Source organism: Megachile rotundata, chromosome 13 (assembly GCF_050947335.1).
Source record: "Megachile rotundata isolate GNS110a chromosome 13, iyMegRotu1, whole genome shotgun sequence".
In the NCBI taxonomy this organism is placed as follows: Eukaryota; Metazoa; Arthropoda; class Insecta; order Hymenoptera; family Megachilidae; genus Megachile; species Megachile rotundata.
Window position 1 is genome coordinate 12,267,026 of NC_134995.1, and position 22,798 is coordinate 12,289,823.

General features: G+C 38.0%; 2 protein-coding genes across 4 annotated transcripts; both read left to right on the forward strand.

The window, feature by feature from the left end:
* The first annotated feature begins 1,420 nt into the window (after window positions 1–1,420).
* Osi2 (DUF1676 domain-containing protein Osi2) lies at window positions 1,421–9,497 on the forward strand. 3 transcript variants are annotated; one of them, XM_012290406.2, is made up of 5 exons: window positions 1,421–1,967; window positions 3,866–3,996; window positions 4,963–5,278; window positions 6,026–6,219; window positions 6,493–9,497. In XM_012290406.2, exons 2-5 carry the CDS (start codon window positions 3,888–3,890, stop codon window positions 6,858–6,860), a joined length of 987 nt encoding a protein of 328 aa, XP_012145796.2. In that variant the 5' UTR covers window positions 1,421–1,967; window positions 3,866–3,887; the 3' UTR covers window positions 6,861–9,497. The 3 variants fall into 3 exon arrangements, with proteins under 3 accessions (XP_012145796.2, XP_012145797.2, XP_076394739.1); XM_012290407.2 differs by lacking the exon at window positions 1,421–1,967 and adding an exon at window positions 2,864–3,700; XM_076538624.1 differs by lacking the exon at window positions 1,421–1,967 and adding an exon at window positions 3,697–3,758.
* Window positions 9,498–17,445: 7,948 nt separating this feature from the next.
* Window positions 17,446–21,464, forward strand: LOC100881939 (uncharacterized). The gene is made up of 3 exons (XM_003705468.3): window positions 17,446–17,599; window positions 18,458–18,973; window positions 19,457–21,464. Exons 2-3 carry the CDS (start codon window positions 18,469–18,471, stop codon window positions 19,816–19,818), a joined length of 867 nt encoding a protein of 288 aa, XP_003705516.1. The 5' UTR covers window positions 17,446–17,599; window positions 18,458–18,468; the 3' UTR covers window positions 19,819–21,464.
* The last annotated feature ends 1,334 nt before the right edge of the window (window positions 21,465–22,798 follow it).

Genomic DNA, 22,798 nt, shown 5'->3' on the forward strand with positions numbered 1-22,798 from the left:
GGTGGAAGTTGGGAAATTTGGGAATTTGGGGTTTGAGGATTTGGGAGGGTGGAAGTTGGGAAATTTGGGAATTTGGGGTTTGAGGATTTGGGAGGGTGAAAGTTCGGAAATTTGGAAATTTGGGGGTTTGAGGATTTGGGAGGGTGGAAGTTGGGAAATTTGGAAATTTGGGGGTTTGAGGATTTGGGAGGGTGGAAGTTGGGAAATTTGGAAATTTGGGGGTTTGAGGATTTGGGAGGGTGGAAGTTGGGAAATTTGGGAATTTGGGGTTTGAGGATTTGGGAGGGTGGAAGTTGGGAAATTTGGGAATTTGGGGATTTGAGGATTTGGGAGGGTGGAAGTTGGGAAATTTGGAAGTTTGGGGGTTTCAGAATTTTGGGGATGTGGAAGTTGGGAAATTTGGGAATTTGGGGTTTGAGGATTTGGGAGGGTGAAAGTTCGGAAATTTGGAAATTTGGGGGTTTGAGGATTTGGGAGGGTGGAAGTTGGGAAATTTGGGAATTTGGGGGTTTGAGAAAATGAAGGCTGTAGAAATTAGAGATTTGAGAATTCGGGGGCGTGGAAGAGGGCAAGGTTGGGAATTTGGGGGTTCGAGATTTTGGGAAGTGTGGAAGTTGGGAAATTTAGAAATTTGGGGATTTGAGAATTAGGGGATGTAGAAGTTGAGAAATTTGGAAATTTGGGGGTTTCAGAATTTTGGGGGGCGTGGAAGAGGGGAAATTTGGGAATTTGGGGGTTTGAGGATTTGGGAGGGTGGAAGTTGGGAAATTTAGGAATTTGGGGGTTTGAGAAAATGGGGGATGTAAAAATTAGGGATTTGAGAATTCGGGGGCGTGGAAGAGGGGAAATTTGAGAATTTGGGGTTTCAGGATTTTGGGGGGTGTGGAAGTTGGGAAATTTAGGAATTTGGGGGTTTGAGAAAATGGGGGATGTAAAAATTAGGGATTTGAGAATTCAGGGGCGCGGAAGAGGGCAAGTCTGGGAATTTGGGGGTTTGAGAATTTGGGGTTGTAGAAATTAGGGATTAGAGAAGTTGAGGACATTCAAGTTGGGAAATTTGGAAATTTGATGATGTGGAAATTGCTAAAGTAGAAAATTTGGAGATTTGATCATTTGAGGATATGGAAATTGAACTTAGAAATTGAAGATCTGAAAATTTGTTGCTCCAAAAATTTGTAAATACCAATACTTAAAAATTTGCCAATTCAAAAACCTATACCCCTAAAAATTTCTATACTTCAAATACTAAATCTACGACCCCTCGGTTCTCCATCTCATTCGAAGACTTCTCAAGTTTCAATCTCTCAACATTTATAAACTTCTCAAGTTTCAATCTCAGCCTCCATCTTGTATTTCTCAAACTTATTTTCATTCTTCCTCTCCTCCTTCCTCTCATTCTTCCTCTCATCCTTCCTCTCATCCTTCCTCTCATCCTTACTCTCATTCCTCCTCTCATCCTTCCTCTCATTCTTCCTCTCATCCTTCCTCTCATCCTTCCTCTCATCCTTACGCCAATGTCTCAATCCGGAAGAGCAATACACAACCACAAACGTATCCATACATCCACATCCACATATAGGTATGGGTCACGAGAGAAAACGAAAGGAGCAAGGCTATGACGCACGTTCGACCATAGAATTACGAAGGAAAGTCCAATGACTTCGTCCGATTCATTGCTCCTGCTCGTCTCTCTTTGTTCAAAACTGCCCGATTCCGGTCCTACATCCGGTCCGACTGCTTTCACTTTCGATTTTTTTCAACGCCTCTTTTTTTCTTTCCTCCCGCGACAACCCACGGATTTTACCCTCTCTCTGTCTCCTTTTGAGCAACGATGCTTGATCGTATAAATGAAGTCAAACTCCAGCAGATGCGTCGCACTGCTTCAAGTTCATTCATCGGTTATTCAAGTTATTCAATCGGGACGAGAATACTTGTTCATATTGGGACTGACTCGTTTTCTAATTAAGGTGAGAAATTGTTTATGTAATTGGCAGGTTTGAGTTTGTTGTTCGAAATTAGAAATTAAAGTCATTAGTGGTTTGAGATTTTTATGAAGTTTTGATGAATTGTGATTTTGTTTCAATGAGGATGTGTGATCGATATTTGGGTCATTTATATTAAAGTTTGATGTTTAATATTGGAATTATCAAGTAGGAGAAATTTGAGACTTTGTGTCATGGAGGTTTTATGAAGGGTTTTTGTTGGAATATTATAGTGTATTATTTATTTTTCTACGTTACTTTTGATTTTGAAGTGTATTTAATATCGGTAGTTTTAGTGTTAATGATGGTTTTGTGACAGAAGATGTGATTTAGTGATGTTATGGTAAATGTAGTTTTGAACTCAGGTAGGACACAGATTTTTTAATTTGAATAGCTTATTAAAATTTGATAGTGCAAGTTTCAATCTTTCTTTATTTTAAAAGTTTTCAAGTTTCAAATCTACCAAAATTAGAAGGCTTCTAAAATTTAAAACTCATTAAGTTTCAATCTCTTAACATTTGAAAACTTCTCAAGTTTCAATCTCTGAAAATTTGGAAACTTCTCAGGTTTCAATCTCTCAACAGTTGCAATCTTCTCAAGTTTCAATCTCTCAACATTTGGAAACTTCTCAAGTTTCAATCTCCCAACAGTTGCAAACTTCTCAGGTTTCAATCTCTTAACAGTTGCAAACTTCTCAAGTTTCAATCTCCTAAAATTTGTATACTTCTCAAGTTTCAATCTCCTAAAATTTGTATACTTCTCAAGTTTCAATCTCTTAAAATTTGTATACTTCTCAAGTTTCAATCTCCTAAAATTTGTATACTTCTCAAGTTTCAATCTCCTAAAATTTGTATACTTCTCAAGTTTCAATCTCTCAACAGTTGCAAACTTCTCAAGTTTCAATCTCTCAACAGTTGCAAACTTCTCAAGTTTCAATCTCTCAACAGTTGCAAACTTCTCAAGTTTCAATCTCTCAACATTTCAAAACTCCTCAAGTTTCAATCTCTCAAAATTTCAAAACTCCTCAAGTTTCAATCTCTTAAAATTTCAAAACTTCTCAAGCTTCACTCTCTCAAAATTTGAAGGCTTCTAAATTCAAAACTCATCAAGTTCCAACCTTCCAAAACGTTATATCCCTAAAAATATAAAATCTCTCCAAATTTCAACCCTCCAAAACTTCAGTCAAATTCATGGCTTTAAAATAAAAAAAAATACCCCCTCAGTTCAGTAAAAAAAAAGTAACGGTACCAAAAATCATGAAAATCGAATACATGGCCTTAAAAAAAATAAAAAAATGGTCTCCTACCCAGTTAAAAAAAAAAAAATAAGAAAAAGTAACAGTACCAAAAATCATGAAAATCGAATACATATCCTCAAAAAATAAAAAAATGGTCTCCTACCCGGTTAAAAATAAAAATAAGAAAAAGTAACGGTACCAAAAACCATGAAAATCGAACTATCGTTGATTAAGAGCGTACGTGATGATCGTAACGAATACCGTGAAGGCGCGACCGGAATACAAGGTTACGGACCCGGTTCCTTTGAATCCCGCTACGCGATTGGTCCGCCGAGGTAACGGCACTTCGGAATCCACAGCGCGGTTACGATCGAAGTTGCTTTCCAGCGGACACTCGAGCGTGGTTCGTGAATCGCGATCAACGTGACTTTTTCTCTTCCCGAAATCATGTCGTTCTGGAAACCGGTCACTTGACGATTTGGTAAGACTTCAAAGGAATTTTATATCAAGAAACCAAATTTTCTGTGTGGAAGTTTGAGGTATCAAGGGAGGTCTTTCGAGAGTGACATGGTCTCAATACTGCGATATGTTTTTTATTTGATACAAAATGGGTGTAAATGGGGATTGTAAAATGTTGGACGTGTAGGTGCAACGTTCAGGTGAGCAGCATGCAATTGAAGACGTTGGTTAACCATGGACTGTGGTTCTGGATACTGTTGGTACCCTGCTTGGCCGTCACCTTTGAGGATGGGACTTCCGGTGACGCTGAAGGACGCGGTACGTTTATGAAATTTTAAGTGGTTTTAAGCTTGAAGGAACTTTTGAAGCTATGAGTACTTGTCACTAAGTAACTCGATACTAGATATAGGATCCACTTCATGAAGTAACTCAATACTAGATATAGGATCTACTTCATGAAGTAACTACTTCATATAGGATCGAGGATCCAATGAAGGATTCAATGGAAATGATCTTCGAGTCTCTTATTTAAATTAATGTCAAGGATTGCGTTTGGTTATGTTTGGTATTCTTGAAATCTTTGTCAATGTACATCAAGGTTAAGAATCTATGTGTGTATCAGTTCATGTTATAAGTATATTAGAAGTATAATTGTTTTATTTATTTTGCGACTTCGGTGTGAGTTCATGTATGCAACTATTCAAGTTTTATAATTTGTTCATTATAGAATACTAGATAAATTAATGGAGGGACTTAGGTATAGTCTTATACATGTATTTAAGTACAGTCTCATATGCAGTCTTATATGTTTAAGTGCAGTCTCATATGCAGTCTTATATATTTAAGTGCAGTCTCATATGCAGTCTTATATGTTTAAGTGCAGTCTCATATGCAGTTTTATATGTTTAAGTACAGTCTCATATGCAGTCTTATATATTTAAGTGCAGTCTCATATGCAGTCTTATAATATGTTTAAGTACAGTTTCACATACAATCTTATATATTTAAGTGCAGTCTCATATGCAGTCTTATAATATGTTTAAGTACAGTTTCACATACAATCTCAAATATTAGCAACTTTATCCTTAATTTCAAAAGAAGAATTTCCTTAAGACATCCATACATTTGCTCTTAAGTCTCAGACGATTAATTTTGATTTTAGATGTTGTTCTTTTATTTTTATTTATAATTAGTGTACTTCATAATAGAAGACAGTATACATATATAATTTTATACATTTCTATTTGAATGCATTTCTATGAATTTTCTTTTTTTTCTTTTTAGAGAACCATGCGCCGAAAGTACAGGAACAAATACAAGAGCAGATTCCTTTCAACAAGACGCGAGAAGGAAAGGGTCTCTTCGACTGGATAGGTTTAGGAACAGGTCGAAACGTGGATCCCTATGTGGCGAAGACGAATAAGGGTTGTTTGAATGGAGACTTGGCGGAGTGTTTCAAGTCTCAGGCTCTTGATTATTTTTCGGATTTCTTTGATCAACCACAGTATAATCTGAATGAGTATGTGAAGGTTGTGAGGATGTCGAGGGATGTGGTGAAGGAAGTTAGTCGCGAGCCGTATGAGTATTCTGGAGAACCGAGGTAAGGAAGTTTGGAAATTTGGGAATTTGGGGATTTGGAGGACTTGGGGGATTTCAAGGATTTGGGGAAATTGGGGGATTTGTGGGACTTGGGGTATTTCAGGGATTTGGGGGATTTCAGGGATTTGGGGAAATTAGGAGATTCGGGGGACTTGGAGGACTTGGGGGATTTAAGGGATTTGGGGATTTGGGGATTTAGGGATTCAGGGATTTTGGAATTTTGGAATTTTGGAATTTGGAAATCATGGAATTTGGGAATCATGGAATTTGGGAATTATGGAATTTGGGAATTATGGAATTTGGGAATTATGGAATTTGGGAATTATGGAATTTGGGAATTATGGAATTTGGGAATTATGGAATTTGGGAATTATGGAATTTGGGAATTATGGAATTTGGGAATTATGGAATTTGGGAATTATGGAATTTGGGAATTATGGAATTTAGGAATTTGGAAATTTGGAAATTTGGAAATTTGGAAATTTGGAAATTTGGAAATTTGGGAATTTGGAAATTTGGGAATTTGGGAATTTGGGAATTTGGAAATTTGGAAATTTGGGAATTTGGGAATTTGGGAATTTGGGAATTTGGGAATTATGGAATTTGGGGATTTAGGAATTTGAGAATTTAGAAATTTGAGGATTTGAAAATTTGGTACTTGAGAAATCGGGGATTTGAGTATCACTGAGCCAAGTATAATTCATACCCTCTTCCTCACAAATTTCTAATTCAATTCTCCATATTTCAGGTCCAGCGACTCCGAGTGGGACCAACTAATGAAATTCGCTTTGCGAAAGCTAGAAAAGTTTGTGAAAACCGTCGCCATCGAATTACACGTGCCCTCAGAAGAAACCGGAGCGAACGAGGTGTACGCTCCTCGATTTTTAGACGAAATCGCAGACGAAATCGACACGATCGAAGATAAAAAGGACTCCCTCTTCTGTAAGTTTCTTTAAGTAACAAATAACAAATTTGTTCAAATAATAAATAAATAACATACTTGTTTAAGTAACAAATAACAAATTTGTTCAAATAATAAATAAATAACATACTTGTTCAAATAAAAAAAAATACCAAACTCGTTTAAATAAAAAATAAATCCCAAACTTATTAAAACAAAAAAAAATACCCAACTTGTTCAAATAATAAATAAACAAATTTCTTTAAACACCAAGTAACAAATATGTTTAACAAACAATTTAAATTTTATTGCAGCTCGAAATCAGCTGAGGAAGCTCCTCATACCGATGCTCATCGTGTTGAAGCTCTTCAAGTTAAAGCTGCTGTTGTTCCTGCCTTTGATCCTGGGTCTCGCGTCCTTCAAGAAGTTCCTCGGCTTCTTAGCGATCGTTATTCCCGGGGTGATCGCCTTCTTAAAATTGTACAAACCACTCTCGCAGAGCTATCATCCCCCGGTTTATAGCCAGAGCGGAATAGGCTACCCTTATTACAAGGATAACTCGAATAATTACGCTTATGAGCAGGATGTTCATCATGGACCCGAGTATCAAGGTTATCAAGGAGATACAGTGTCCTTTGGACAGGACCTTGCTTATCGAGGCTACAGAGAGTATCAGTCATAGAGATTTAGTTGTGAAATTGATTATTTATTGGGTTAGAGTTTTTGGTGGCTCTCTGGAGAGTTTGACCTCATAGGGTTAGTTTTTTTTGTTTATTTTTTATTACTTTTCTACATCCATACCCAATTTCTGGAGTTTCAAATTTCTAATCTCTCAAGTTTTTATAGGTTTATATTTACTATTCACAAATTTCTAAATTTTCTAAATTTCAATCCCTTAAATTTCTAAATGTGCCGAAACCTTCAAGTTCTGAATTTCCAAACGTACTAAATTCTTCAACCCCTAAATTTTCACACGTTCCAAATTCTTCAAATCCCAAATTTCCACACGTCCCAAATTCCTCAACCCCTGAATTTCCACACGTCCCAAATTCTACAACCCCCAAATTTCCACACGTCCCAAATTCCTCAACTCCCAAATTTCAACACGTCCCAAATTCCTCAACTCCCAAATTTCCACACGTTCCAAATTCCTCTACCCCCAAATTTCCACACGTCCCAAATTCCTCACTTCCCAAATTTCCACACGTCCCAAATTCTCCAACCCCAAAATTTCCACACGTCCCAAATTCCTCAACCCCCAAATTTCCACACGTCCCAAATTCTCCAACCCCCAAATTTCCAAACGTCCCAAATTCCTCAACCCCCAAATTTCCACACGTCCCAAATTCCTCAACTTCCAAATTTCCACACGTCCCAAATTCCTCAACCCCCAAATTTCCACACGTCCCAAATTCTCCAACCCCCAAATTTCCAAACGTCCCAAATTCCTCAACCCCCAAATTTCCACACGTCCCAAATTCCTCAACTTCCAAATTTCCACACGTCCCAAATTCCTCAACCCCCAAATTTCCACACGTCCCAAATTCCTCAACCCCCAAATTTCCACACGTCCCAAATTCCTCAACCCCCAAATTTCCACACGTCCCAAATTCCTTAACCCCCAAATTTCCAAACGTCCCAAATTCTCTAACCCCCAAATTTCCACACATCCCAAATTCTTTAACTCCCAAATTTCCAAACGTTCCAAAACCTTCAACCCTTAAATTTCCAAACGTCCCAAATTCTCCAACCCTCAAATTTCCAACCATTCCAAAACCTTCAACCTTCACATCCCACTCCTTAAAAAAGAACTTTCCATACTTTCTTTTTCTTTCAATCTATACTGAACCTTTCAGAACGCGGATGATTAAAATAATTATTTGTAGTGCAATTCTGTTAACAAGTTTGAATCATTCTCGTTTTTGAAGCAAAGTGTAAGTTTTATAATACTTGATTTTTTTACAAAATCATTTAATTGTCATGACATCAGCTCTCTTCAACGATTGATATTTGTATGTATGGTTAAGTTAGGTTAGGTTGGAGTTTGACTGAGGAGTTGAGCTGCCATTTTGAAGAGTCTTGTAGAATACTAGCTGAATTAATGGAGAGATTTAGGTGTAATGTTATACATATATTTAAGTATAGTCTCATATGCAGTCTTATATATTTAAGTACAGTCTCATATGCAGTCTTATATATTTAAGTACAGTCTCATATGCAGTCTTATATATTTAAGTACAGCTTCATATGCAGTCTTATATATTTAAGTACAGCTTCATACGCAGTCTTATATATTTAAGTACAGCTTCATTTAGTCTCACATACTTTTAGCTGTGTATATAACTTGTACTTTAAGTACATATATTTTTGTACTACACTTTTTAGATGTTTAAGTACAGTCCCATATGCATTTTTGTTAGCTATGTACATAGCTTGTAGATTTATTTAAGTAGATATATTTTTGTATCGTACGTCCACAACTATTTATTGCGACACTGTTTATTGTACATCGTCAACATAGTTTTAAGCTAGCAAATACTTATAATAAATAGAGTAATTGTTCCTACGAACCACATCTTTTATTTTTGGACAACAGTTATCGATTTTTAACTGCAAATAAGTGACTGCATTCCTGCAGTTCATAGCAATGTTAATTTTTCGAACCGGAAGTTACGGGAAAATGAGGACATCGACCGCAACCCGCTTAAACGGACTACCGCTATTTCGATTGTTGTACATTAATGTAAATTACACTGTCTCACGATTTCATTGTCGATAACGAGTTCTCACTGCTTGAGAAGCAGTGCATTCCTAGTATTAAGTTCAATGATAATTAAATATAGGATGAACAATATGTAATTATTTTAAAATGCTGTAAATCATGTTTTCTTTTGGAGTGGTAAGATTAATATATGCAGGAATGTGAGACGAAGATTGGACACGAAAATTGTGTGAGTGATTTAGGGAATGAAGATAAGGTGACCTGATTTTGAACTCAATGACCAGGTACACTTATGGAATATGTATGATAAATAATGTATGTCAATAAAAATGTATGAGGTACCATATGTAAGTATGTATAAAATATAACGATACAGAGATGTGAGATCGTATATGTATTCATATGTGAAATAATAATTGAACAAATATGTCATATGATGTATACAATCACAACCATATAACAAATATGATAATACAAATATATTAGATGATATATGCAATCATGTATAAAATATGACAACACAAAGATATGAGATCATATATGTACTGATATGTGAAACAATAAATAAACACATATGTCACATGATATATACAATCACACCCATGTAACAAATATTATAATACAAATATATTAGATGATATATGCAATCAGGTATAAAATATGACAACACAAAGATGTGAGATCATATATGTACTCATATGTGAAATAATAACTAAACACATATGTCACATAATATATACAATCACAACCACATAGCAAATATGATAATACAAATATATCAGACGATACATGCAATCATGTATAAAATGTGACAACACAAAGATGTGAGATCATATATGTACTCATATGTGAAATAATGACTAAACACATATGTCACATAATATATATAATCACAACCACATACCAAATATGATAATACAAATATATCAGATGATATATGTAATCATGTATGAAATATGGCAACCAAGATATGAAGTCATACATGTACTCATATGTGAAATAATAACTGACCACATATGCCCCATAACATATACCATCATAACCACATACCAAATACAATACAAACATATCAGATGATACATACAATCATATATAAAGTAATATATTACTAAGTATTAAAGTAAAGTAGTGAAGTAATATATTATTAAGTAATAAAGTAAAGTAGTGAAGTAATATATTATTAAGTAATAAACTAAAGTAGTGAAGTAATATATTATTAAGTAATAAACTAAAGTAGTGAAGTAATATATTATTAAGCAATAAACTAAAGTAAAATAGTAAAGTATTAAACTAGTAAAGAAGAATACATAAGTAAGATAAAGTACAACATTACTAGCATCGATAATACAATATATTTGTTGCATTCCTCGTATCCCAAAGGAATGCAAAGGCAAAGGAAGTGCCCGATTTCCCAGTGGTTAAACTGGTTCGCAAAATCGAGTGTTTTTGCTTAGCCGCGGCTTTCCGTGTTTTCCGTGCGTCGAGACGGCAGACCGCTTCCGGTCTTCAGATCGAATGAGGCCACTTGGTCAACAGGTCCGTTCCATCCGATTCTCTGGATCGCCAGTGAGAATCGCGTTCAACCGGTTGTCCCGTGCACGTTTCTCTCTCCCTCTCTCTCTGTCTCTGTCTTTCTTTCTCTCTCTCTTAAGAACAGCAGAGAGAATCGTCCGTGATATCCTCGACACGAGATTTTCACGCTTTGAACTTAGCCGGCTTGTCACGCGGTGAAACGCATACTGGAATGCGTGAATGACGTTCCCGCACGGGTCGTTTCGACATGTCGCTACTTTTATTGCATTAATTATTCAATGGTAATTAGCTTTCCAATTGGATGAGGTGAAAGAGAACCTTGCGGTATGTTGATGCTTGGGATGGAAAGGGGTTTGGGAATTTTTAGAGATTTGGGATTTGAGATTTGGGATTTGGAGGTTTGTGGGTTGGGGAGTTTAGGGATTAGGAGGATTGAGGGTGCAATATTGGAATTTGGGACGTGGAGATTTGGGGAATTTTGGAAGGTGGAGTGTTGGAATTTGGGTGGTTGGAGATTTGAGGAATGTTGGAAATTAAACTCTTGGAATTTGGGGGGTTGGAGATTTGGGGAATTTTGGGAGTTGGAGTGTTAGAATTTGGGGGGTTGGAAATTTGGGAAATTTTGGAAATTAAACTCTTGGTATTTGGGGGGTTGGAGATTTGGGGAATTTTGGGAGTTGGAGTGTTGGAATTTGGGGGGTTGGAAATTTGGGAAATTTTGGAAATTAAACTCTTGGTATTTGGGGGGTTGGAGATTTGGGGAATTTTGGGAGTTGGAGTGCTGGAATTTGGGGGGTTGGAAATTTGGGAAATTTTGGAAATTGACATATTGGAATTTGGAGAAGTGGAAGTTTGGGAAATTTTGAAAATGAATTCTTGGAATTTGAAGAAGTAAAAATTTAGGAAATTTTGAAAATTGGAATATTGGAATTTGGGTACCTGGAAATTTGTTTAATTTTGAAAATTGACATATTGGAATTAGGGAAACACGGAAACATAAATCCTTATCAACCCCAAATACTTTCTACATTAACACAACTCACAATGTCATCTATTTTTGCTACAACCATCACCGTCTCAAGTGCAAAATACGAAGAGCAATATGTCAGCCTAAGTAGAAAACATGATTTTATGACACACGCATAATTCTTACTAAAACGTGCTACTTTGTGCAACATCCTTAACACAGCGATAGTTAATATCGAACCGCGGAATACATAGATCGACCGCTTAAAAGTGAAACTATCGCGAGAAGGAAACGCGTTTGTATACATAGAATAGCGCGGTTACGGTTCATCAGAAGATCGGAAGATCGATAAAAATTTTCACTGATGATTGCCGTGAAACTGGTTTGTCCCGTTTGTGGGCCTCCGTAAAATCGTCGGTGATTTTCGTGAGGATGAAATATTATGGAAACGGAGAGAAACCTTGATTGTGAGTTTCAGAAATTCTTTAAGTAGAATTTAGCAGATTTAGTGTTTATATATGGAATGCAAATTAAAAAGTTAATACATAAAATAGTGTGTAATGTATGAGTTCCATATATGAGTAATACATACCATTCGTGTAAGAGTTGAAGAATTTCCATTTCCCCAAATTAGGATATATCAAATTTCAAAATTAGCCAAATTTGCACTTTTCCAAATTCCAAGACTTCAATTTCCAAAATTTCCCAAATTTCCAACCCCTCAAATTCCAAGACTTCAATTTCCAAAATTTCCCTAGTTTCCAACCCCCCAAATTCCAAGACTTCAATTTCCAAAATTTCCCAAATTTCCAACTCCCCCAATTTCCAACACTCCAACTCCCAAAATTCTTCAAATCTCCAACTCCCCAAATTCCAACACTCCAATTCCCAAAATTCCCCAAATCTCCAAGCCTCTAAATTCCAATATGTCAATTTCCAAAATTTCCCAAATTTCCAACCCCCCAAATTCCAACACTTCAACTCCCAAAATTTCCCAAATTTCCAACCCCCCAAATTCCAACACTCCAACTCCCAAAATTTCCCAAATCTCCAAGCCTCTAAATTCCAATATGTCAATTTCCAAAATTTCCCAAATTTTCAACCCTCCAAATTCCAACACTTCAACTCCCAAAATTTCCCAAATTTCCAACCCCCCAAATTCCAACACTCCAACTCCCAAAATTTCCCAAATCTCCAACCCCCCAAATTCCAACACTCCAACTCCCAAAATTTCCCAAGTCTCCACCCCCCCCAATTTCCTACCCTCCTAACCTCCACGTACAAAAACTCCTAAAATGCACTTACTCCAAAATGAACCAAGTAGCAATCAATGAATGGACCTCCCACGTCGACAACCATTCGGTTTACCACTCCACCTTCGGCTCAACGGTGACCTTCATAACGGTGGGTCCTTTACGTCACATAGAGGGTAGAACGTTCCTTGCATGCATGCTCCGCCGATGCGACTGGTAACCTGCGCAAGGGAAAAAATGAGGGTACAAGGTTACCTGGAGAAAGTTAACGAAACAGGTAGATATCAACGGCGCTTGGGTGATGCAAATCGGTGAGATTCCTTTTATGTTTATTTGTATATGTTTATTTGTTGTAGTAATAATTAGTAAGATGTGAATAACAACTGCCTTTTAAATTAACCCTTTAACAATTTTAAGTTAACACTTGAAACTCTTTAATTTCTTTTACCTGCATTTTTTTAATTTATAAAATTCAGTGAATAAAGGGTCCTCAATAAAATGTATTCGAACAGTGTGGATCATAAGACAAATTCATTTTTTAATTTTTACTATAAATAGTAAATAAATGACAATATATGTAACCAATCTGTTTATCTGAATTATGAGATATAAAAGAAATGTGGAGACACACCTTCAATTTATAAAATTCACCAAACAAAGGGTTTTCAATAAAATGTATCCGAACAGTGTGAATCATGAGACAAATTCATTTTTTAATTTTTACTATAAATAGTACATAAATGACAATATATGTAATCAATCTGTTTATCTGAATTATGAGATATAAAAGAAATGTGGAGACACACCTTCAATTTATAAAATTCACCGAACAAAGGGTTTTCAATAAAATGTATCCGAACAGTGTGAATCATAAGACAAATTCATTTTTTAATTTTTACTATAAATAGTAAATAAATGACAATATATGTAACCAATCTGTTTATCTGAATTATAAGATACAAAAGAAATGTGGAGACACACTAGACATTGAAGTGCAAAGGGGTTGAATTGAACCATCCTATGATTGATACTTATTTATTTCAAAGTAGAGATTTGAACACCACTTTATGGACAGACAATCGTCTAAATTTCACCGGAAACCAGTCACCCACGCCGTCTGGCGACTCTGACGAATCGTTCAACTGGAATCCGATGTAACGGTTCGCGACTACCAAAACACTTCTCTGTCATACACCGTGAGATCCAAACACGCCCGACACGAATAATCGGTCACCATGTAACATTCCACGAGACACACTTTTTCCATCCGTTTTTTTTAGCAACATTAGAGTTTACATTCCACGTTCCCGAATGGCGAGAAGTGCTCTTTAGGAATTGGAACAAGCTTCGTATTTGAATTGCTAAATAGACAATTTCTATATTTAAAAATTAGATAAATTTCAGATTTTGATATTTATGGATTTTTAGATGAAGTTCTTAAGATTGTGGAATTGAAGAATTTTTTGATTTGTAAAAATGAAGATGGCACCGCGCGAAAGCCTGCATCAGAAAACAGGTTCGATTCAAGAATGAAAAGCGGATATCGTTGTTTTTCTGCGAGCTCTCCGGTTCTCCGATCGAAGTCGTTAAACCTGAACGATCTCTGACATCCTTCACAAGTCATAACTCTGAGAATCATTAAGTGTCCTTGTTAAATGCTGTTTATTACTGACAATTCTTCGCGAGTCTTCAGATGTAATTTGTTTTTTATCGTTCAAATTTTCAATCACCAAAGTTCTAAACTTTTATGTTTCCAGCCCCTCAAATTCTTAAATTAAATCTCCATTTACTCACAATTTCTATACTTTCAAATTTACTATTCTCCAAGTTTCTGAATTTTGTGATTTTCAACCCCATAAATTTTTAGATGTGCCGGAACCTTCAACTCCCTTTCCACACGTCCCAAATTCCTCAAATCCCAAATTTCCACACGTCCCAAATTCCTCAAATCCCAAATTTTCACACGTTCCAAATTCTCCAACCCCCAAATTTCCACGCGTCCCAAATTCTTAAACCCCTAAATTTCCACACGTCCCAAATTCCTCAACTCCCAAATTTCCACACGTTCCAAATTCCTCATCTCCCAAATTTCCACACGTTCCAAATTCCTCAACCCCCATATTTCCACACATCCCAAATTCTCAAACCCCCAAATTTCCACACATCCCAAATTCCTCACCTCCCAAATTTCCACACGTCCCAAATTCTCCAACCCTCAAATTTCCACACGTCCCGAATTCCTCAACCCCCAAATTTCCAACTATCCCAAATTCTCCAACCCCCAAATTTCCACATATCCCAAATTCTCAAACCCCTAAATTTTCACACGTCCCAAATTCTCCAACCCCCAAATTTCCACACGTCCCAAATTCCTCAACCCCCAAATTTCTACACGTCCCAAATTCCTCAACCCCCAAATTTCCACACGTCCCAAATTCTCCAACCCTCAAATTTCCAACCATCCCAAATTCTCCAACCCCCAAACCAACCGTCCCAAATTCTCCAACCCCCAAATCAACCATCCCAAATTCTCCAACCCCCAAACCAACCGTCCCAAATTCCCCAACCCCCAAACCAACCGTCCCAAATTTCCCAACCCCCAAATCCCTCTCCTCAAACCCTCCAACCTCCCCAACTTCCAATTTCCCGAACTCCCAAAATTCCTCCCCACATTAAACATTCATCCACGCCACAAAAATTTTCACGCACAAAAGTTGCTATCTACACTGTTGAGTCTCGTGAACACGAGCCACGAACTTGGCACACTTCGTCACACACGCCTTCTTCCTGGCGTAATTGTTCCTTGTTACGGCACGCGGTGCCGCGATATTTACTTTCTTTACGAGCGTAATATAACGCTGACCCGTTGCTTTCTACAATGTTTTTCACCTCGATTTGAATCCGTATCGTGTGCCGACACGGGAACCGTTCTCGTACACGTGTCGCGAATCTTCCATTTTCTTTTCTTCTGCGAACGAATCGGATAGTGTACTCCTGAAATTAGATGAGTAAAGAGTCCGTGAAATCGGTGGATGTTTTTTGCCTGGGACGGGTGGTACCGATCTACGTTAATAATTCTATGGTATAGTTTATGCAAATAATTGGATATCAGAATCTATGTAAAAAATTGTACATTATAACCTATGGTAAGTCTACTTCATCTAGGGGAAAAGTTGGTGAGAGAGATTTAATGATGTGAAGTAGGACGAAGGTCATATGGTTCAACTCTTTTGCATTTTTAATTTTATTACATTGGTTGTGTGAATTTTTTGTAAATTTTTAGTGGTTTATAATATACTTGAGATGTGAAGGAAATTTAATTATGAGTCACATGAAAGAATTAGGTGAATATGTAGTATTATGTGTATGTTTGAGTGTGTGTGTGGTCATGTATGATTATATATGAAATCTGGATCATGTATGGTTATGTATACGTTTGACTATGTTTGATTATATATTGTGTATATGTTTGATCATGTATGATTATGCATATGTTTGACTATGTTTGATCATGTATGATTATGTATATGTTTGACTATGTTTGATCATATATGATTATGCATATGTTTGACTCTGTTGACCATGTATGATTATGCATATGTTTGACTCTGTTGATCATGTATGATTATGCATATGTTTGACTATGTTTGATCATATATGGTTTTGCATATGTTTGACTATGTTTGAACATATATGGTTTTGCATATGTTTGACTATGTTTGATCATATATGGTTTTGCATATGTTTGACTATGTTTGATCATATATGATTATGCATATGTTTGACTATGTTTGATCATATATGATGATGCATATGTTTGACTATGTTTGAACATATATGGTTTTGCATATGTTTGACTATGTTTGATCATATATGGTTTTGCATATGTTTGACTATGTTTGATCATATATGATTATGCATATGTTTGACTATGTTTGATCATATATGATTATGCATATGTTTGACTATGTTTGATCATATATGATTATGCATATGTTTGACTATGTTTGATTATGTATGATCATATATATGTTTAGATGTCATATATAATCATACATGATCACACATGACATCTCCATTATATATTATCATGTATGTAGCATCACATGTGCATCACACATGTAAGATTACACACGTATATTTCAAGATTTCTGAGAACCTTGAGATCCTCACTATTGAGAACCAATGTCATAGGACCATTGCAACCTACATTAAAAATAACCTACCTAAACCTATGTTGCAATTCTTACAAGCTTCTTGTTCAAAAGTCTTCCTCATGTGTCTCATGAATTTCAAACATGTGAACCTATCAGAATCTTGCAAAGGCGATTGGAATCATGTCCCTTCAGTAAAGAATGAATCGAAGTTCCATTGAACGCGTCCGTACCGAAATGGCTACTCATTGGATGCTCCACATCCGTGACACGGTTCTCGTGGTGGGTCGTGGTCCCCGTGTCCAGGAATCTCTGTAGAAGTCCGGTGTGCTGGTAAGTAACAACAGCAACAACGGCCGTACACGGTCGAACCGATGTCCGCCGATGGAGACCCTCGGTGTCCCGCGGAACCAGTTTCGCGCGGTTGCACGACGAGGAGAGACCTTGGCAATATCGGTTCGGTTCTCTTTTCAGCGACGTCCCACCACCAGGCCAGTCAGCCAGCCAGCTCGTATCAAAGGCAAAAGTGGGCACCACCCGCCCTCGTGTTGCTCCCTCCCGCGGGATGCTTGCGTGTTGCACGTTTTCGCGTACGCGTGGTCGGCGTCCGTATATGCCGTGTAGATCTACGTATATAAACTGGCCAGGGCGAGACGACGGGTTCAGAACACTCGCTACACGCATCGGGTCACACACGCGCTTAAGGGACTTAGTGCCTTAGTTACAGACTGATTGAAGACAACAGGCGCCGTCCCTGAAGCCGTTGACCCACCCTTCAGCATCAATATTCAGGTGGGTATCATTCATCTCATTTACTTCATTTTTATCTTTTAGACAATTTTTAATGGTTCACATTTGTCGATCTTTACTGCATGGGTGTTAGGATTGTCACATCCGAAGGATATCTAACACTAAAGTAACATTTCACCCCTGTTTTCTATCAGATTCTTCATTTCTTCTGTTAGGAAAATTAGTTTTACAGTTAGTTTTAATACAGTAATTATGTCAAGTTCATATCTCGTAACCAGGCTCTTGCAACTTTGATTTGTATCAGGGTGTAGTGATGGCTTTAAGTAACACTCGATATATTTATATTGAACAAACTACAAGAACTTCCCAATGTTATTATTTTATACTTCAACAAAGTACAAGAAGTGTAGTGATGGGTTTAAGTACCGATCAATGTATTTATATTGAACAAGGTACAAGAATTTCGCAGTATTATTTTATCTTTGCATGAGAGTGAAGGGTTAAACACTCACTGTATTTATCTTCAACAAACTACAAGAATTACACAGTACTATTTTACAGTGCATATCAGGGTGTAGTGATGGGTTTAAGTAGCAATCAATGTATTTATATTGAACAAGGTACAAGAACTTTGCAGTATTATTTTATCTTTGCATGGGAGTGAAGGGTTAAACACTCACTGTATTTATCTTCAACAAACTACAAGAATTACACAGTATTATTTTACAGTGCATATCAGGGTGTAGTGATGGGTTTAAGTAACACTCAATGTATTTACATTGAACAAACTACAAGAACCTCTCAGTATTATCATTTTAAATTAACATCCACATGCCACAAAGGGTTAAATCACTCAAGACCCCCTTAATTCCTCTAATTAACCAACATATCATTTTACAGACTGCCTCAAGATGAAGATCGCAGTATTTCTCTTGATCTCCTGCATATCCGCGTGTCTGGCGAACCCGTTGGAGAAGCTGGACAAGATGAGCGTCCTCGAGCAGCAGTCCGTGACGCTAACGGATCGAGCAAAGTACGAAGAGGAGCTGCTTCGTAAACTGAATTCGAAGTGCTCTCAGAACGACGTCAGCAGCTGCGTGATGCTGAAGCTGGTGACGTACATGAACAAGCTTCTGAAGAAGGCGTCGATCGAGTTGACCGACGACATCGAGATCAGAAAAACCAGCCAAGCGTCCGAGGAGGTGATCACGTTCGAGGCTGGCAGAAGCAAAGACGACGAGTCCGAGGTCCTCGACCTTGTCGCGAACAAGGTGTACTCGTTCATCAAGTCTAGGAGCATCAAGTGGAGGATTCTTCCTGAGGACGATGTTGTCGTTTCCGCATCGGAGGATGAGAACGGGTCGCTGAATCTGGGCCTGTCTATTGAACGCGCGGACAACGTTCCTGTGCAGGATGGTAATTATGGAAATATGGTTAGGTGTTGAATTAGGGGGGTTTGGTATGGGGGATATGTTTGGGTGTCGATTCTTTGTGTAGGTGTCAAGATAACTGAGCTTTACTGATTACCTAATTTGGAGGATTTTCACTTCCAGAGGATCCAAATCACTTAGAGACCTAGCTACCTGAGTACCTAATTAGATATCTCAACCCTCTTGATGGGTAACATGGTTCACATCTGCAAATTCCAGACCTAACCTTGACACCTGGACTATCCTTGACAACCTATCTAGTAAAATAGAGAAATACCAAACCCAGAGAGTACTCTGAAACCACGAAAAGAACTGTCTCCTAGCCAGAATCCCTCTGCGTCTACCAATGACACCACACTTAACCTTGACACCAAATTAAACCGTTACCAGATAATCAGTCACGCTCGAGTAACCTTTACGATAGTAAACCCGAACGAAAGTAACAGCAGTGATCGCCATCTCGTTCCAGGTCGTGGGAAGAAGAACAACAACATGGGTCCCCTGATCGCCGCAGCAGTGCTAAAGATCGGTCTGATCGGAGGTCTAGCCTTCAAAGCACTCGCACTCTTAGTCGGCAAGGCGCTCCTCCTCTCTAAAATCGCACTCCTCCTAGCCGGTATAATCGGCCTGAAGAAGCTGTTCTCGCAACAGAAGCACGTCACGTACGAAGTAGTCGCCCATCCACATCACAGCTCCAGCCATACCTTCAGTTCGGACCACGGTCACGGTGACAGTTACTCGAGCGGATGGGCCAGAAGTTTCCACGGTCAAGGTCCCATTTCCGGTCAGACCGACGCTCACGATTTGGCCTACTCGGCCCATGCCAAGTGATTCGAGATCCACTCGATGATTCGTGGTACCTGATTCGATTCGAAGCTGGGTCTGAGTCGAGTTCTTGGGGTTCTTGCCAATACGTTCTTGCCGTTAGGTTTAGTATTTAATTCCCTTTACGACTGGTTTCATTCACTGTTCTTTTGGACGCTTTGACAGGTTGACGGACGAGACTGGCATTTGACGGGACGATTGTGGACAGATTTGGGACTTATGGGGGTTCAATGATTTCTGGTTGGGGTATAGTTTATGTCAGAATTTGTGCTCAAGAGTATAGGAGAGTTTTGTTATATTGTCATCGATGTTGATCGTTGGGGGATTTAAGGCAGGGTAATACCACGCGTGGTAATTCGGCAGAAGGCAACTTTAACGCGTGGTAATTCAGCGATGAGTAATTTGACACTTGGTTATTCAGCGCGTGGTAATTCAACGCGTAAAGGTTATTCAGCGCGTGGTAATTCAATGCGTAACTAATTCGGCGCGTGGTAATTTCACGCGTAACTAAATCGGCGCGTGGTAATTCGACGCGTAACTAATTCGGCGCGTGGTAATTCGACGCGTAACTAATTCGGCGCGTGGTAATACGACGCGTAACTAATTCGGCGCGTGGTAATTCGACGCGTAACTAATTCGGCGCGTGGTAATTTGACGCGTCACTAACTTGGCGCGTGGTAATTCGACGCGTGGTAATTCGACGCGTAACTAATTCGGCGCGTGGTAATTCGACGCGTAACTAATTCGGCGCGTGGTAATTTGACGCGTAACTAATTCGGCGCGTGGTAATTCGATGCTTGGTAATTCGATACGTGGTAGTTCAGCGCGTGGTAATTCGATACGTGGTAATTCGATGCGTGGTAATTCGACGCGTGGTAATTCGACGCGTGGTAATTCGATACGTGGTAGTTCGGCGCCTAGTAATTCGACGCGTGGAAATTCGATACGTGGTAGTTCGACGCGTAGTAATTCGATACATGGTAATTCGACGCGTAGTAATTCGATACGTGGCAGCTCGGCGCGTAGTAATTCGATCCGTGGTACCTCAACGCACCATAATTCAACGCGTGGTAATCCAACACGTATCGAATTTATCGCGTGGTAGTTCACCACGTAGAAATAGTACGCATATTGAATCTTACGCGTGATAATTCACCACATAGCCATTCTAACGTGTCATACTTCCCCATACGGTAAATCTAACGTGTCATAATTATAATAAATAATGTGCCAATCGTGATACGACGACGTTCGGTAATCTTCGTGAATCTTCATGTACAAAATTGATATACAGCTTCACAGGCAGGTGTCAATATAACAAGAGTCTACTGTAGACTTCTTTCATTCATTTCCGTTTAAGATTATTGTTTTGTTTTTATTGATTATTTTTGCACCACGTGAAAGTTGTTTTTCTTACCATATTATTATAATTGATGACTGACGGACGAACGAGACATTCCCATCGACGCGACAGACGGACGTACATATACGTCATAACGGACGACATGTTTCTGTGTAACGACATACCATTTATCGACTAATTTATAATTAACTTATTTGCTCGACTCTGCGATTGGGTCAGATTGTACAATAATGTTTTTTTTATGTTATTTTTGTACTTGTATAAATAAATATTTATTTCTTTTTTGTAATGTGGATATTTTATTGTGTGTAACCTTCTCATAACTTTTAGGATTAAATTATTTTTGTAAAATTAGTTTAATCAATCTACTTTTTAGTTAAACAAATATTGTATATGATATGCAGTAACTTACTGGATAGATTGCAAATGATACGTATTTTTATGCAATATTTTCTCCTTTAAGGTAAAATTATTTTAACCTTCATATCTTTGCACCAATTTTTTACACAGATCTTGCGTGTCTTTATACTCTCATACATCATAAATGCATAAACATCCGCGTCTAATAATAGAAATATGTAAACGAGACAACAGAAAGCAAATTACAAGCTAGTGTTTCAAATGCTCACAACAGAAAGTCTCTCGCAATTCATCACAATTATCCTGTCCGAATCGACAAACGAAAGTGTCTCGTTTATGATATTCAAATGCTATGCAAACACCCGTAACATTTGTGAAGCGAACATGAAACGAATACGAAAAAAACGCTCATCTAAGTAGACTCCTTGGTCTGTTTGCGATGTAGAAATATTCGACTTTCTATTAAAAATCGTTTACGTTTCCTCTATAATTTTACCGGTTAATCGATCAGTCTTATCGAACTCATCAGATTAATATGCTTTAATTAAACCGATATCTTCAACATCCTTTTTTATTTCCTCAATTCACGAGAAAAATTCGAACCGGTGAAATTATTATCACGGTCGATGGAGCACTCGAAATTTCTCTGTACGAAAAATATGCCGTGTTCGTTGCTCCGCATTGCGGAACTTAGCGGGACTTTAACGACAGGTGTGACGATAGCATCGAGTTACTCTAGGAATGTAATTCCACTCTCAGGAATTCGCTTCGTTCTGCGAATCTTCCAAATTTGTCGATACCGCAATATTTTCCCATGGAATCTCTTATGGAACACATATTATTATTTTTAATGGCACGTTGGTATTATTTATTATTTGGAGATGTAATGTATTAACTAATTTGGCGCGTGGTAATTTGGCGCGTAGTAATTCGACGCGTGGTAATTCAATACGTGGTAGTTCGGCGCGTAGTAATTCGACGCGTAACTAATTCGGCGCGTGGTAATACGACGCGTAACTAATTCGGCGCGTGGTAATTTGACGCGTATCTAATTTGGCGCGTGGTAATACGACGCGTGGTAATTTGACGCGTAATTAATTTGGCGCGTGGTAATTTGGCGCGTGGTAATTCGACGCGTGGTAATTCAATACGTGATAGTTCGGCGCGTAGTAATTCGACGCGTAACTAATTCGGCGCGTGGTAATTTGACGCGTAACTAATTCGGCGCGTGGTAATTTGACGCGTGGTAATTTGGCGCGTGGT